Source organism: Silene latifolia, chromosome 10 (genome assembly GCF_048544455.1).
Source record: "Silene latifolia isolate original U9 population chromosome 10, ASM4854445v1, whole genome shotgun sequence".
NCBI lineage: Eukaryota > Viridiplantae > Streptophyta > Magnoliopsida > Caryophyllales > Caryophyllaceae > Silene > Silene latifolia.
In genome coordinates this window covers 21,549,913-21,566,758 of record NC_133535.1, presented here as the reverse complement: position 1 = coordinate 21,566,758, position 16,846 = coordinate 21,549,913, and the positions used below count along the sequence as shown (strand labels likewise).

At 35.5% G+C, this 16,846-nt stretch overlaps 1 protein-coding gene and 1 long non-coding RNA gene across 2 annotated transcripts; one reads left to right on the top strand and one right to left on the bottom strand.

The window, feature by feature from the left end:
* Window positions 1-7,644: 7,644 nt before the first annotated feature.
* Window positions 7,645-11,944, bottom strand: LOC141605339 (uncharacterized). Its single transcript, XM_074424056.1, has 6 exons — window positions 10,369-11,944; window positions 8,915-10,070; window positions 8,540-8,807; window positions 8,324-8,417; window positions 7,971-8,060; window positions 7,645-7,841 (listed from the first exon to the last, which is right to left on the bottom strand). Exons 3-6 carry the CDS (start codon window positions 8,656-8,658, stop codon window positions 7,749-7,751), a joined length of 396 nt encoding a protein of 131 aa, XP_074280157.1. The 5' UTR covers window positions 8,659-8,807; window positions 8,915-10,070; window positions 10,369-11,944; the 3' UTR covers window positions 7,645-7,748.
* A 2,409-nt stretch (window positions 11,945-14,353) lies between these two features.
* On the top strand, window positions 14,354-16,489 carry LOC141608656 (uncharacterized). The gene is made up of 3 exons (XR_012527022.1): window positions 14,354-14,439; window positions 14,540-14,646; window positions 16,269-16,489. It is a non-coding gene; the product is annotated as an uncharacterized LOC141608656 (long non-coding RNA).
* Window positions 16,490-16,846: the final 357 nt, after the last annotated feature.

Sequence of the window (16,846 nt, the reverse complement as noted above, 5' to 3'; positions counted from 1 at the left end):
CACCGCTAGCCACCCTTCTGCCTGCCTTCTTATCGCTTACCCTCCCCCATTGCTGACTACATCCACCACCCCTGCCCACCTTATAAACAAACGTCTCCCTTCTCCCACTGCCTGCCTACCTTCCCAACAAACAACCACCTTTGTCCACCACAACTTGCCACCTCCTATAATTTACAACCTTTAGGGTAGAGCATGGATAAGATATTCGATCTAAAATAAATTCCCGAAACCGAATTTCCAATTTTTTAATATTGATATCTAGTCTGAAAATTAATATCCGAAATCTGATATTTGTTATCTGATCCAATATTAGAAGCTACAAGTTCAGGAGCATGTGAAGGCACTCACTTGACCAGGCGGTGACATGTAGTATAAGACATGGCTCGTGGTAACATGGTATGTCGGCTAAGGGGAGGTTATCAAGACGTGTGATGTTTCGGATATCTAGAAGTTGGGTTGTAGGTTGTGGGAGTAGCCTAACTATGACACCCCCATACTCCAAGTGCCTTACCAGGACCACTCATGGTATGAGAACGTCACCATCTCGGTTACCCGAGGCAATGATAATCAAATGACAATGAAGAAACATATTTAAATAACAATATAGTTTAAAGTGATTACATGTCCAAAAGCCAAAACTGATAAAAGTGAAATACAATGTTCCCAAAACCAAATGTACTAAACAACTAGTCCAAAACAGCGGAAGACTCTAACACTGCTTCGTGTGTCTCATCCCAGCTGACCCAAGCGTATCTCCTCATACCTGCTCAACAACTGCTCACCACCCCCGAATGGATCACCACAGTTTTTAAAACAATTAACGGGGTTAGTACTAATTACACGAAAACAACGCCACAATGAAACAAATACACAAACAGCTCAAACAACTCAACACAACCCCAGTCTCCATCTCCAATCTCCACATAACTGACTACACACTAAAGTGTGTAGCCCTGCCAGAGTACCCATCGCAACAGGTACTCCTCGCCGCCAGTGGGGGACCGCAGCCGTTCCCACTTAACCCCCGCTCATCTCCATCGAGCGATAAACCCATGTTCATTAATGTGCACATCCCTTCTGTGGCGGGTTCCACAGAAGGCGAATCAAGGGCGTGAAGCCACTCCCGCAAGTGACTCCACTCAGCCAGGGACGCACCCCGAAGATCACAGACAGTTATACAGTAATCACAATACTTCTACCACCAACCATCAAATCAGAATCCAATACGATAATTACTCAACAACAACAATACTAACAACATCAATATCAACCATGCCGTGTAATTAATACCGAGTAGGGAAACCCTACCTGAAATGCAAACACCGATAAAAGATGATCAAGCAGCTAACTCAGAATCTCTCCTCAACGAATCCTCCTCCTATACATACATACATGCATACAATCACATAAATCGCAAAAACCCCCAAATCACCCAATTGGGGTTTAACCAACTTACACAAAACGATATAAAAATTATATGTAAAGTTTACCCTCGACGCAAGGATCACAAAGATGTAAAGAACGACGATAACCGACACTCCTAGCTCCGGGATTTGCTAATAATGCGATGAGGATGAAGCAACGTAACTTGAATCTTCTCTTTTATGATTTTAGGTTATAAAAAGTGTTTAAGGAAAAAGGTGACGGAATATTATATATCAATCCGCATTATTAACAAACCCGTCGCAAACCACCCGTTAACCGACTTACTCGATCGAGTAAGTCACTTACTCGATCGAGTGACCCTGACTCGATCGAGTGTCAAGCTTACTCGATCGAGTGCCCATCAGACAGACTACTGTTTTGCGTAAAACCATACTTACTCGACAGAGTAAGCCCTACTCGGTAGAGTACCCTAAGACCCATAAAACCGTAGTATTACACTAACACGAGATATTCACGCTTCCGCACAACAAGTGGTATCAGAGCCCATGGCTACAGACCTGGGTTTAATAGGCCAAGTTTGCAGTCGGACGAGCAAAGTTGCTCAGTTGAATATTGTCCGGTCTGAGTTCATATTGGGCCATGTTTACAGATGGGCGTGCAAAGTTGCTCAGTTGAAGTTGAATTTGTCCAGTCTGCTTGTGAAAAGTGGGGAGTGTGAAGAAACTTAAAGTTTAACATGTGAGGGTTGTCCCACATTGATAAAAGAGAGGGAAGAATTACCACTTGCAAGGGGCTACTCCCTTTTTTGTCAATTGATTTTAGAGTGAAGCTCTCTTGGGCTTGTATTGTTGACTCTTTCTCCTCCGTTTGAGTACGACCTATACCATTGTCGAATTTAACAGAACAATATTCATTTCTTACGTATTAATTTAGATATTTGGTTTAACATTTTATAGTTACATAGACTGCAAACCAACTGAACACAAGCGATTTGGATCAATTCAAGTATAATATTGTTCAACTTAAATTTCGTTTTCCATCAGAAACCACCTGCTTATGCACAACCATCTGATAATGGCTAATAAGATGGCGAAAATAGATTAAATTTATGCTAGTGATCAGCAAAAATAAAATGCTAGCGATTAGCAAAAAGGATGTCTCAATTAAACAATCATAAATTAAAATTAGAGTAAATTATAAATAACTCTCTTTTACAATCGACTTTTTTGAAGTAACTCTATTTTATAAATTTTTATTTAAAAAACTCCTTTTTAAAACATATTTTTATACAAATCAATACGTCTTCATTGAAACTAAATTTATTTATAGAATAAATTATAAATATCTCCCTTATATAATCGACTTTTTTGAAATAACTCCCTTATATAATTTTTTATTCAAATAACTCCCTTTTAAAACAGGTTTTTATACAAATCAATGCCTCTTCACCGCAATGAAACTTATTTTTTAATTTTTCGGCTAAAAAATAGGTTTTCCTTCATTTTTCACTTATATAAGATGTTAAATTACTATTCTGCCCGTTTACTCACTATGTTGTTCTTTAAAATAAGACAAAACGACGAATTTATGCTTGATTCTTCTTCGTTCAGAGTAGCGATGTAGGGATTACGCTATAAGAAGGGTAAATCGACCAAATTATAAAAAATAAATCTAGTTTCGTTGAAGAGGCATTGATTTGTTGAAAAAGAAGTTTTATAAGGGAGTTATTTGGATAAAGAATTATAAAAGGGAGTTATTTAAAAAAAGATGATTATATAAGGGAGTTATAATTTACTCTTATTTTATAATTTGAACGATTCACCCTTACTTATAACATAATCCCTATATTGCTACTTATTTTTCATAACTCTTGATCAATTCCAAACCTCTTTCAAAACTGATAAACAAAGTTTATTGTTAATTCACTCAAATCATGCATTATATACGAAGAACCGGGTATAAATTCGTCATTTTAATGGACAACCTAGTGAGTAAATGGGTAGAATAGTAATTTAAGATCTTATAAAAATAGAAAATGAAGGGGAAAATGTCTTTTAGGCCGGAAAATTAAAAAATAAGGCCTAGTTTTAGTGTATATGTTTTAAAAAGGAGTTATTGTGATAAAAATTTTATAAAGAGAGTTATTTCAAAAAAGTCAATTATATAAGGGAGTTATTTGTAATCAATCAATACTATATATTAAATCCAGAAACCAAGGGATTTCAATGTAATTAAAGAAATTTATACAAATTAATTATACTATATAGTTTTAAATTAATAGCACCGTGTGATGGCCCGATTAAGGGATCTCATGCAAATATTATATAGTTTGGATTAAAATTAAATTATGTAGAAGCTTGGTAATTTTCCTAAACATTTGTAATAGACTAAAACATGGTCAATTTCCTTAAAATAAAATAATTAATTAAGATGGACAATTTCAAGGAGACTAAAAGAAAGAAGATGCTTAGTAATTTTCCTAAATATTTATAAAAGACTAAAATATGGTCAATTTTTTTAAAATATAATAATTATTTAGTATAAACATGCACACTTATGGTATTAATTATATCATCATAAAATTATATATTAAATTTAAAATTTATGCAATTTTATTAAACTTTATAGTTTATTAGATGTATAGAGATGTTAATTATTTAATATACAAAAATATAATTAAGTAGGTTATAAATAATTCAAGTTAGATTCCATAATATATAATATTGCATAATTCTTTCGATTTGATTTAATGCATATATGTAACATATTTATATAAATATATAATTCTCTTAAAATTGCATGCCTAAGTAGTAAAAATAATTTTGTCAGTAAAGAAAAGAATTGTAGTAATCACTTATTTGAATAGCAAAAGTAACAATATTATCAGCGAGATTAGTGAAAGTGGTAGAAACAATAACGGGAGTGGTGAAATAATCAATATTAATGCGGCAATAGTGAAAGTAATAATAATTACGGTGGGAGTAGTGAAATTATCAATATTAATGCGGCAGTAGTTACAGTAACAATAATTACGACGGGAGTAGTGAAAGTAACAATGATTACGGGCAATTAGTGAAATATTATTACTATTGTTTCATTAATAAGAGTAAAATATTAATAGCGGGAGTAGTGAATATGTCTCAGAATTATTTCATCGTAATTTTAGGATATGCATAGAAAATATATTAATGATAAATTTATGGGTTATGCAACTTTTAAGTAATTTTATTTCATGAAAAAAAATTAATGGTAAGTAGAGGTAGCCCGGACAAAGCCGGGCACCAATACTAGTTTACACTTAAAAGTTATAACCTATCAATCCAGGCCATTGAACAAGTTGGGCCTAACAAGAAGCATAAATGGGCCATCGTCACACTACACACAACCCATACACTAAAACTAGGCCTTTTCGAAAGTCCCTAAGCAACTGCGAAAGTGCGAATTCGTCCAGGAATCAAAAGAGAGCCCAGATTTCTCCCATCTAATTACGAGGCGGATTCTCTACTCTGTTTTCTGTCTCATTTTGTGTTTTGTTATACTTTCTTTGTGACACATCATTAACTTAAGCTTGCTATCAATTTTATTATGTGAATGATGATGCGTGGCAAGATATAAATAATGGGACGAGAGATAAGACAAAAATAGGACAGATGATCTCAACTCCTAAATACGGCCCCTCCACCTGCTATTGGCTGCGGTGTATCATGATTCATGTCATGTGTTCGCGTCAACGGAATATTGATAATCTTTTAACGCTAATTCAACTCATTAAATTTAACTCTTTTACTTAGATTTGGTTATACACTCCGCATGATAAGATAAAAATAATGGGACAGATGATATCAACTCCTAAATTACAGCTCCTCCACTTACTCGAAACAAGTTTTAATGGATTGGTTATACACTTATACACTCCGTATTTGCACCACAATGGTCTCCAATTAGTAATATACTAGTGACTAGTGCAGCAAATCTCTACATTGAATTGATTTGTAACTTCTTCATCGTCTTTTTCAACAATTTAATTGCCTACTCAACTCCAATTTCCATCTCATCTCTTTCTCCTTATACATATTATTATAGAGTACTGACTAGATTCATTTAGCAACTAAAGCCATTGAAAATCCAAATTATTTCATGCGTTCCTTCTTAGCCGTCGACCTCCATGAAAATGACTTCGAATACGACCTCAAACGCATTTACGGATTACTTATTTATCTTATTAATTGATTAAGCTTTTTATTGAATTTTGAACGGCCATCAATATGGTAAATGTTACAAATTCTAATAGTCATATAACCTCTGTTGTTATGACTGAGATTATGACTGAAACTTTTGAGAAAATTGAATATGTTTCAATACTCATAAATCTCCATAAATCTCCTGGTTGTAAGTTGTAACTCACATATTGTGTGAGTATAAATAGTGTATTGATCTAAGCATAATCCATCCAACAAGAACACAATAATCTAACACATAATCACAACAAAGCCACCATCATTCGAGCTTTTGGAACTTGGGGTGTGGACTACCTCCGGTGACTCTAGTAGCCATCGATATCGGGTTTTCGTGCAGAAATCGGCACGTCGATCATCGTATCATTCCGCTATTAAGGTACGCATATTCTAACAGTGGTATCAGAGCCAATCGTGTTACGGCTTCTGTCCCGACTCTAAATAACATGATTAAAATCAAAATTCGTTTTTTATTTATCATGTTATCCGCAGCCCCTGATAAATTTTTGTAAACTGATGATTTCATTGATAATGTTTACATATCAATTGTTCATATGTTGAATTTACACAATAATATACAACTCGTCTGTTTGTTGTCTAAAATTGGATTCTTAAACTTGGGTTTGATGTACTGTAAATATGGAGATGGAGTTCTTTTCCTTTTGTTTCTGATAAATCAATAGAATGATGTGATGGTCTTTTTTTTTTTTTTATTTTTTTTTATTTTAAAGGAAAAATTGACAAGAATAATCTGACCTTTTAGCTCTCTTCCGAAAACAGTCTCACCTTTCATTAATCCCATAATAATCCCACCTTTATATAATATCTTCTTTAAATAAGCCTTGTGACTGGTTACTTGGTTAACCCGTTAATTTTTATATTTTTTACATTTTTCTCTAATTCAATCATGCTCCATCACCTTCAGTTCTTCACCCTCATCATTTTTCTTCTTCTTCTTCTTCTTCTGATTTCAACTCCCCCATCACCATTACCACTATCCCATTGTAGTCCCTCCAGCATCCCCAATTCACCACTGTCATTTATCCGTCTTTTAACTCTTATTCTCGATCTCTCTCCCTCTCATCTTTCTTCCATGCAAAATATTAAAAAAGTAATTATTTTTCACAATTTTTAATTAAAAGAGGATATTTACAATTAGAAGAAAAGATGACTAAATTGAAGAGCGAGTAATAAAGAAGGGCTATTATCAATTCATTTTCGAAATAGAGATTATTGGTGGCTTTGAAGGAAAAATTATTCAACAAGCGATTATTTACATAGGGATTGAATCGATATTATAGTCAAGAATAACTTAGAATGTTTCTTGCTTCTAGTTAAGGTTTGTGGTATTAGAAAAACTAAAATAGAGATTATGCACTTATATTATGTTATTGCTGGTGATTGTATTGGTGCTACTACAAACGATTTCTATGTTGTTGGTGATAGTAGTATTAGTATAATACATTAATACTAGAGAAACTAAGTTGGAGATTATTTTTTTTGTCTTCCGGAGTTCGATTCTACGACGGCCTTGACCGGATCTGGGCATAGAGATTTGATGGTGATGATGGAGGTGTGAAAATGGTGGATTAGTTGAAGTGGAGGGTGATTACACAGGGTAAAGGGAGTGACTAATGTGTACTTGACTTGGTATTGTAAGTAACATTTTCATATGGCTCGTTTTAAGAAGATAAGATATAAAGGTTGGACTATTTTGAGATTAATGATAGGTGGGATTATTCCCGTCAATTCTTCCAATTTTAAATGAATTATTAAAATAACACACCAGTACTTCCTCTGATGTTGTGCACATTGGATTTGATATTTTTTTTTGAGGCCAAATTAGTACTTGTATATACTTCGTATATAATAACCTTATATACATGAACTAGCTTCAAAGACTATGTTTTTTATTGGTACAAACATGTTTCGTATAATATTCATGAAATTACAAATATGTTTTGTACAGTTCTATTATTATAATTTTGAAAATTAAGTTTTTACTAAATTTTCTAATAGAACGTGTAAATTCGTTTTATACAAAGATCTGTTGATACAATTCAACAAAAGCCAGATTCACAATCAAGAGGGTATATGTGAAATAATTACCTACTACATATTAATTCATCAACTGACCACATCAATATTTTTTAGACGAGCTCCATTCATGTGCTTTGTGTACGATTCAAGATTCACGTTTTCATCATTTAAAGCTCTAATCTGCAGCAAAACCAAAACATTGCTTAATATTGGTTAGCTTCAAAACCAATTTTTGTCTTATGCAACTTTTTTTGAAGCTAAAGGAAAACAAGGACATACTAGATAAATCATGTAGTTTTAAAAACTTACTGCAATGATTGGATCCAACATAAAGCTCTTTCCCTCGCCATAGAAATTTTTCCACACTCTAGAGTAGAGGTAGGCCGCTACACGGACATACTAGATAAAGCAAATAAGATATTATCAGTGAAGGATAAAGTGTAAAAGACTGAAATTAGCCATAGCAATAGTAGAGGTGTCCAAAAACGGTTTGATGCACGGAACCGAAATTTCAACGGTGACCCTTTTCATCGGTTTGGGTGAAGGGCGGAGCGAAACCGTACCGTTTACAAAACGGTTGTTTTTGGTTCGTTGACCCATCCATTTAGTTCGGGTTTGCGGTTAACCACGAACCGTTTCACTTAGTCTAAGAGAATACTTACGTTCTGGGAAACATGACCGTCTATAATTATTAGCTCGCAATCCAAAATTGAAGTGTAATTCTCTTCACATTTGAGAAATTCTGCATCTTTTCCCCTGTTCCATTAGTAATAAGGCTAAAGTTTTCAGGCAAATAGAGTGCATTTTCAGGCAAACAATGTATTTAGAATAAGAACTTGTACGAAAGAGAAGAGGAAGAGGGAAATAGGCATTCTTACTCGGCAATATAAGATCTCACTAACTTCAAGAGTAGGTTTCTTAGCTTCTTAGTCTTTCTGTTATTTTTCCAAAGCTGAAAACCAATATAACTGCCCTTTACATAGCTGTAAGTGTTCATATACTTGGGTGGAAGAGCAAGGGCCCTCTTAGCCCTAACGACTTTTACTGGTGAGCTGCTAGTTTTAGCAGAATTTTGATGCCCGCAGCTAGTCCCAGCTCCAGATTCGACATTGTCAGTGTTGTCCTCAAAGTCATTGTTGCTCGGAGCTGTAGAACAAAAAAATCGCTTATTCAAATGCATAAGAGGTGAAGTAACTTACTCAGGAGAGTTTACTTGCTGCTTGAAAAAATCCAACTCAAAACCAAAACCTCACCTTTTTTGCTTGTGCTTCTGGGTGGCTCAAATACATCATTTTCATACGGGTCATCCCTTGAATCCTTACCCCTTCTTGCTCAAAATTGAAATCAAAATCAAAACAGAAACTGCATTCAACGAAAAAAAAAAAAAAAAAAACTTCAAACAGAAAAACGAAGAGATCGTAATGTTTTGCTAGTACCAATGTCAGCCCTTAAATCAGAAGCGATGTTCCTTGAACTACTTGAACCAGGTACTGAATCACTTGAATCCTGACCATGTGATGACTCTTGAAAGGCTAACATTTGGAAAAACAATTTAAAAAGTGTATCAGAGGTCACGTCTAATCTAAAAAAACTTCAAACTAAAAAATCAAAAAAGACATCTTAAGATTTTTTGAACGAATCCTTACCCCTTCCTGCTCAAAATTGAAATCAAAATCAAAACAGAAACTGCATTCAACGGAGAAAAAAAAAACTTCAAACAAAAAAACGAAGAGATCGTAATGTTTTGCTAGTACCAATGGCATCCCTTAAATCAGAAGCGTTGTCCCTTGAACTACTTGAACCAGGTAATGAATCACTTGAATCCTGAACATGTGATGACTCTTGAAATGCTAACATTTGGAAAAACAATTTAAAAAGTGTATCAGAGGTCGACGTCTAATCTAAAAAAAACTTCAAACTAAAAAATCAAAAATAAAAAAAGACATCTTAAGCTTTTTTGAACGAATCCATGCAAAATTGTGCTGAATTGTTTTTGCATGTAAATTTATTAAACATGTTTAATAAGATCTTAGATATAAGTGAAGTATACCTATTAATCTATGATGCAGACTTAGAGAGCACAAGTGAAATTATACGAATTAGGATGTAAACCGATTGAACAATAATGTACTTATTTAGATAGGGAAACATCACCTCTTCTCGCTCTTCTCGCTTTGGCTGCTTTCAGGTGATCATTTGGACAACTACTGCTTGTTCTTTTGCGTCTTTTACGGCCCAACAAACCCTAGGAACGAAATGTATGCGTTAGAGAGAGTCGTACTCATGTAGATGAAAAAAAAATTAAGATACCTGTAGGTCAGCAAAATCTGATATATTTGAAACTTGCACCGATGGCAAAACATCATCCGCCTCTAAAGAATGTTTCAATCCATATGAAACTTTTAGCATCTGCATGGAAAAATCACTATGGGTGATTAACACTACAACACTATGTTACTTCGACACTTCACTAAGCCATCATGTTGCATGTCCGACACGCAGGGCCGTCTTAGACATTTATGGGCCCTCTGCAAAATTTGGAAATAGGCCCCTAATAATATATTTAACACAACAAGTTAGATATGTCGAGTAACTTTGCATCGTAATTTCGAAAAATCGAAAAAAGAGATCAAAGATGAGAACTTTTGCAGCGAGAAGAGTTGTTTGTCAAAACTTTAGGAACGAAATTATACAACAAAATTCCTACCCATGTCTTGCCAAAATCACCCGTCTCACATTTGTCCTCTTGTTTCGCTTTGAGAACATCTTCATTCGTTCAGGCTTTAATTCTTGGAAAACAATCCCAATTGAGAGGTTGTCTATACAGCCGATCTAAATAAAATATCTGCATGCACCACCATCATCTACCTTTTAATATTCAATATTTAATAATCTAAACAAAAAATGGTGTAAAATATAAAATACGAGAGAGTCCACCACAAGAATATATAAGCAGCCTCCAGCTTCATTCACAACTCCATCTTTCTTAAATTTGGAGGATTTTTGCACATTGGTTTTTAGTACTTCATAGACTAATGTGGACCAATCATAGCTTGCGGCCGTCTCTGCAAGAGACACCAGTGGCAATAAATTGCTCCGCACCCTGTCACAAGTCGTTGGGAATAGTACCATACTCAACGAATACATCAGAAAAGCCTTCTTAAAATCGGATTCAGATAAATCAGCATCTAACACTACTTCCTCTAATGTACCGGAATAGACTTCGTTGGTCTTTTCACCCCTGACAGTGCTGTAATTTTCATAAAACTTTGTCACCTCCTCACTGTCGACTTTATTTAATTCGAGTAGGTCAATTTTCGACCCACCTATCGGAATTCCCAACACCCAGTGGACATGGCGGTTGGTAATTGGGAGTTCTAAATCATTAGTGCCATGAAGGATCATCCTAATGCCATCCATCTTACACAATAGCCAATATAAGAGTTCTCTTGGCAAGGTTTTGTTTGCCAAATAGAATAGGGATTCAAATCCCATGCCTTTCACCCATTTGATCTTTAACTCCGACTCCAATAAGGAGCAAATGACAGACCCATATGTTTGGACCTTGCAATTTAAGTTGGGTGATTTTGCCTTTTTAACATCGTGAGTCTCGCGGGCTCTTAAGTAGTTCTCTTTATACGCTTTTACTACTCCTACACGATTCTTTCCTTTCTTATCTATATTCCCACCTTGCATAATACCATACCTGAAAAACAAGCACTCATATAAATACAACTACGTTAATTGTGTGGTACGTAGGGGACTGGAAGTACGCAAGCACTCATATAAATACAACTACGTCAATTGTGTGCACTTTGTTAAGATTAAGAGATTGTTTTTCGAATTTACATAAATACGGGTATACAAGTATATAAAGCATACAGAAATGAGTCAAATTATAGTGAAGATGGTAGAACCATAGAAGCGCCTACAGGGTTTTTTAAACTCAGGCAACCCAATCATTCACCGCAATCATTCAGTTGAACCACCAAAAATAAACTTTAATAAGAGAATTAGAACACGATTATAATCTATAATCATTGCCTTCATACAACAAGATTAAATCGTTCCTAGAGTAGACAATACCTAAATTCTATGTAAGGAATCGTTCCCAGAATATGGTGACATTATTCACCTTTTCATTTCAATTTTATGTGATCAAATGCAAACTTAATCGGATAATCTATTAACTTACACTTAATTGAGAAGAGGAAATTAGGATTTGACGGTGGCAGGGGGCAGGTGGCGGTGTCCGGTGATACAGGATGCAAGTGGCGATGATGGTGAGGAGACATGCAGCGTGGCTCACCATCATCGCCACCTGCCTCACCATAATCGCCACTTGCATCCTGTCTCACCAGACACCGCCACCTGCCTCACCATAATCGCTTAACTTTGGAGTTCTTTCGCATGGATGACCATAAAAGAAGGTGCACTTTGTTGATATGAGTAGTACTTCTAATCCCTTTAAGCACTAGTCAGTTAAGCCTATCACTGGATCTCTTCAATTACCGTGGGGTGTTACATCACTGATAATATCTTATTTGCTTTATCTAGTATGTCCGTGTAGCGGTCTACCTCTACTCTAGAGTGTGGAAGAATTTCTATGGCGAGGGAAAGAGCTTTATGTTGGATCCAATCATTGCAGTAAGTTTTTAAAACTACATGATTTATCTAGTATGTCCTTGTTTTCCTTTAGCTTCAAAAAAAGTTGCATAAGACAAAAACTTGGTTTCGAAGCTAACCAATATTAAGCAATGTTTTGGTTTTGCTGCAGATTAGAGCTTTAAATGATGAAAACGCGAATCTTGAATCGTACACAAAGCACATGAATTGAGCTCGTCTAAAAAATATTGATGTGGTCAGTTGATGAATTAATATGTAGTAGGTAATTATTTCACATATACCCTCTTGATTGTGAATCTGGCTTTTGTTGAATTGTATCAACAGATCTTTGTCCCTGTTCTTTTTGAAGAGCATTGGTGGTGTGCTGCCTTCCGTCCGAGTACCGAGAAGATCCTTCTCATTGATTCCCTCGCAACGACAAATGCCGCTTCTATGCACTCTGCCAATTTGACAAAGCTGGTACATATTTTTAATTTTGATGCAATTTGTTTTTTACTATAAGGAATGAGCTGTAACATAGTAGTCAACTATGTTTTTTTATTTTATCAGTGTTGCATCATGGACCTTGTTCTCCAGCAAATTGACAACAAGTGTGACATAAGGACCGAAGACTGGGAACGCAGGTCTCTAGAAATTGAGCGACAAATAGATGGGTAAGTTAAATACCGAGTGTCTGTTTTGCTCCTTGCTGCAACCCCTGCTTTCACCATATCACCTCATGTGTCTTACCAAGTTAAATACTCTCTAGAAGCATCTCTCCTATAAGCATCTTGATTACATACGCTGTCAATTTTCTGCTATCTACTGTTTGATAAATGTGTTTCGCTTATTACAGGTGTAGCTGTGGCGTGTACATGCTAGCAGCAATCAAGCTTTGTCCCTATCAAATTCAGAACCCTCTGATTGTGGTATGACAATGTTTAGGATTCAAATAAATTGTTCGCTATTTCAATTAATCAACTAATTTGATATACGGTGGCATGGTCCAAGTGGAGAAGCACGGGAGTTCTTGTTTGTTGAAGACGTCATGTCCGAATGCAATGATGCAAAAGCTGGAGTGATGAAGATATTAGGAAACCGCAAAACAAAAGGTGTGAAATGACAAGACTCAAGTTGCGTGAATGACTTACAAACATTGGTTCTACTTATCTTCGCTCAATATGTTACTAAGAACAAACATTGGTTCTACTTATCTTCGCTCAATATGTTACTAAGAACAAATATTGTGAATGACGAGACTCGAGTTGCGTCTGATGTGGGCTTCTTCGTTTTCGAATTCGTTTGCAAATAGGGGTGAGTAAATTTAGGTCTGGAACGAAAAATGTACCGGACCGCACCATTTGGTTCGGAGTAAACCCGGACCGAATTATTTTGGTTCGGTCCACGCTCCTTACTTTTTCAACTTTCGATCTTCGGTCGGGTCTGGCCCAACACCGGTTAATTTAGGTCCGGACCGAATGGACCAAGTTTCATTTTTTTAAAGCCTAATCGCTCAAATATTAAGAACTCTCCATAAAGGATTGATGGGGAAAAACTTCCCATGTAACACCCCGTAATTTCGGACCGTTATTATTTTGCGAAAGTAATTTATTAATCAAGTTGAATTTAATATTAATGTATTTGAAGTAAAAATAATTCAAAGAAATATAATTCTATTATATTTTGAAGTAAAGTATTTATTTTGATAGTTTCGAAATGTTTAAAAATAGTTTAAACCGTGTAAAAAGTTTTTATTTCGAAATAAGGGCATATCGGGAAAAAAATGACAACTCTTTTGAAAATTGGGCAAACGATTTTGGAAATGGGTCATATGAGTACTCAATCTTCTTGTAATCTCGTGTTTAAGAACTTTGGTCTTGTCGGAATTTGCATTTGACAAACGGTTCTAATTCTTGTCGAAGCGAGTCAAAACCGACTCATGAAATTCCGCCACATCCCGCTCCTTTCCTCTCCTTTCCACGACACCCTCCTCTTCCACCTTCCCATTTCTTCCTAAAACTTCTTTTGTTCTTCTTTTGGTGCTCTTGACCGAATTCCTCAAAAAAAAAAATAATAATCTTACAATCGTAATTTCATCATAATTTCTTCGTTTCTAATCCGATTTTCGCAAAATTTATATTTTCGGAATCCTCTCTTCAAGATCTACAACCTAGTATGTTTTAATTTTAGTTTTCATTATGTTGATTTAAGATGATTTTGGGGCATAATTTCGGTTTTAGTGATTATTGTTGTGTTTTTGTTGTTTTTAATAGGTGAAGATTATGAGGATGATATAGGGGACTCCTATATAGTAGAGGATGATGGGTAGCTACCGTTTTTAGGGTTTTCTCAAGGGTTAATTGCCTTTTTCTAGCTTAAGGTAACATATTTCGAGTTACTCGACGAATTAATGTCACATTCTTTGCTTTTTGTGTGATTTTGTGCATGTTATTTGAGTGGTTTACTTCATATGATAAAATGGGTTAAATTCATGTCTAATTCATGTCTTTTGTATGTTTAAGTTCACATATTAGTATGGGAATGAATTGGGAATGACTAATTGATGCTTCAGACGATGTTAAACTGAACAAAAATGGAGAAATGGAGGGTTTGGGGTGGCGGCCCACTAGGCCCAGCAGGCCCGGCAGGCCCAGGCAGGCCCACGGCTGCCTTGGGGTTGGCCCGTTGCTTGTTTCGCGGTTTTTCATGCATTATTTGTCGTTTCGGGTGTATTAATGTTATATTTAGTATAAGTAACAAATGGGTAATCTTTTGAAATGAATCATATTAGTAGTAAATATAATGTTGATGGTAAAATTTTGTTTATATTGGTAATTGCACATGTTAGGATAGGTTATGATATGAAATTGTAAAGAATAGGATTAAAATGAATTTTATAGCGATAATTGCAATGTTTTGGATGATTATGCCGAAAACTGAGCCTTGGTCCCTTTGACTGAATCGATGTCAGTCAGTTGTGTGATTGGTCAGTCGCGATTGAACCCGCACTGCCGCAGTAGGTGGGGTTGCGGGTAAAAATTCGGTTGGATGAAATTATTGTGTTAATTGGATAATTGGCCTTATTCTTGTTTAGGCCATTTATTATGTTTTTATTTCACATATGTTGTTGGTTGATTTGAATGGTTTCTTATGTTGTAGAAACGGCCCTAGATTCCCTGGAAACTTTAATATTGTCAAGTTTGGACTCTTTGCCTCTCTTTTGGTTAATTGGGTGTCCTACTTGTTTTGTGTGGTGCGGGCTAAAGTATTCAAGCTGGGACCTAGATTGGTTTTATTTAGGTCTTAGGTGAGTGTTTCGGCCTTCATCACAGATAGGCCATTATAGTCTTTGACGAGTATATGTTCACTGCTTGATAGCCTCTGTGTTCCTGACTTGGTGGGATTATATCCAAGTTGGGGCATGACCTAGTTACTTATTTTGATAGTAAGTGGTCAGCTTAAGTACTAGCCAACCCTTTGGTGGACTCCTTAGGGTACTCACTTTGTTTTAGAAAAATTGTGGGTCTTGGGTGCGGTGGTGTGTATCCGCATGTCTAGGTCTCCTGATTTTAGGCTAGGGTTGTGTTGTGTCTTGGCCATGTTTTGATAGAACCTCTGAGCCAAGATACCGGTTCGATTACCTTCTCTACCTCGTGGTATAGACTCGAGTTACAGAGTGACTATTGACCGTACTAAGAACTTATGCCTGTCTTTGATATATTGTCCTTTCTTGTATGGTGATTTTATGAATTGTAATAGGTGAGATGCAAGCCGGTTACAATTGATAAAGTTTGATTATGCTTGTTATATGTTTCACATGATAGTTTAATTTGGTCAGTTTAGAGTTCACTTGTTAGAATATTTGATATCTAGATTATTTGTGATGTGGTTTACATGTTATGTTACATGTTACATTAAATATGACATTTCGTGGCTGGGAGGACTCGAAGTTACTCCCCACTGAATTGTGGCTTTCGTGTTTGTATAAAATGCGATTGACAGGTTGATGATGATTAGATGGGGTCACAGACGAGCTAGTGAGCAAAAGAACCTTGGACTTAGTTTGGTTATTTTGTAGTAAACCTTTAAACATTTGGTTGTGTTTATATTTTGAAGGGACATATGTCTCCCTCTCTTACTTTGGTTTGTATCACTTTATTCTCGCGACTTTAGCATGTTATGTAAATTAGGGTGTTAGTATTTGCAGGTTTTGACACTCTTCATTTGGAAGTGTTTGTGGTTGGTTTAGAAAAGTTTTTAAAATTACAGGTTTTATCTGGTTGAACCAATTACAAACATATCCTGTCAGTTTTTCTGTAGAATTTTACGTGTTTATTTTACGCTAAAAATGAGGGTGTCACATCCCATCTTAGAAATTAAAAAATAAACAAAAAAACAATGATGATTATATTTTTTTTTAAGGACCGTTTTTGGTTGACATAAGAGCTCTTCTTCTACATATCATAAGAAAAATAGGTGATACTATCTACCAAGTTGAGGATACTTTGATGCTATGATACTATGCTAACTATACAGATAGTATCCTCAGCTCGACAGTAGTCTCCCAGTAGATAGATATG

Coding starts and splice junctions, on each gene's coding strand:
- LOC141605339 (XM_074424056.1), bottom strand. CDS start 8,658: ATGAACACTTACAGCTATGTAAAGGGCAGTTATATTGGTTTTCAGCTT. Junction 8,418..8,539: donor GTGAGATCTTATATTGCCGA/GTAAGAATGCCT, acceptor CTAATGGAACAG/GGGAAAAGATGCAGAATTTC. Junction 7,842..7,970: donor TGTTGGATCCAATCATTGCA/GTAAGTTTTTAA, acceptor GTTTTGCTGCAG/ATTAGAGCTTTAAATGATGA.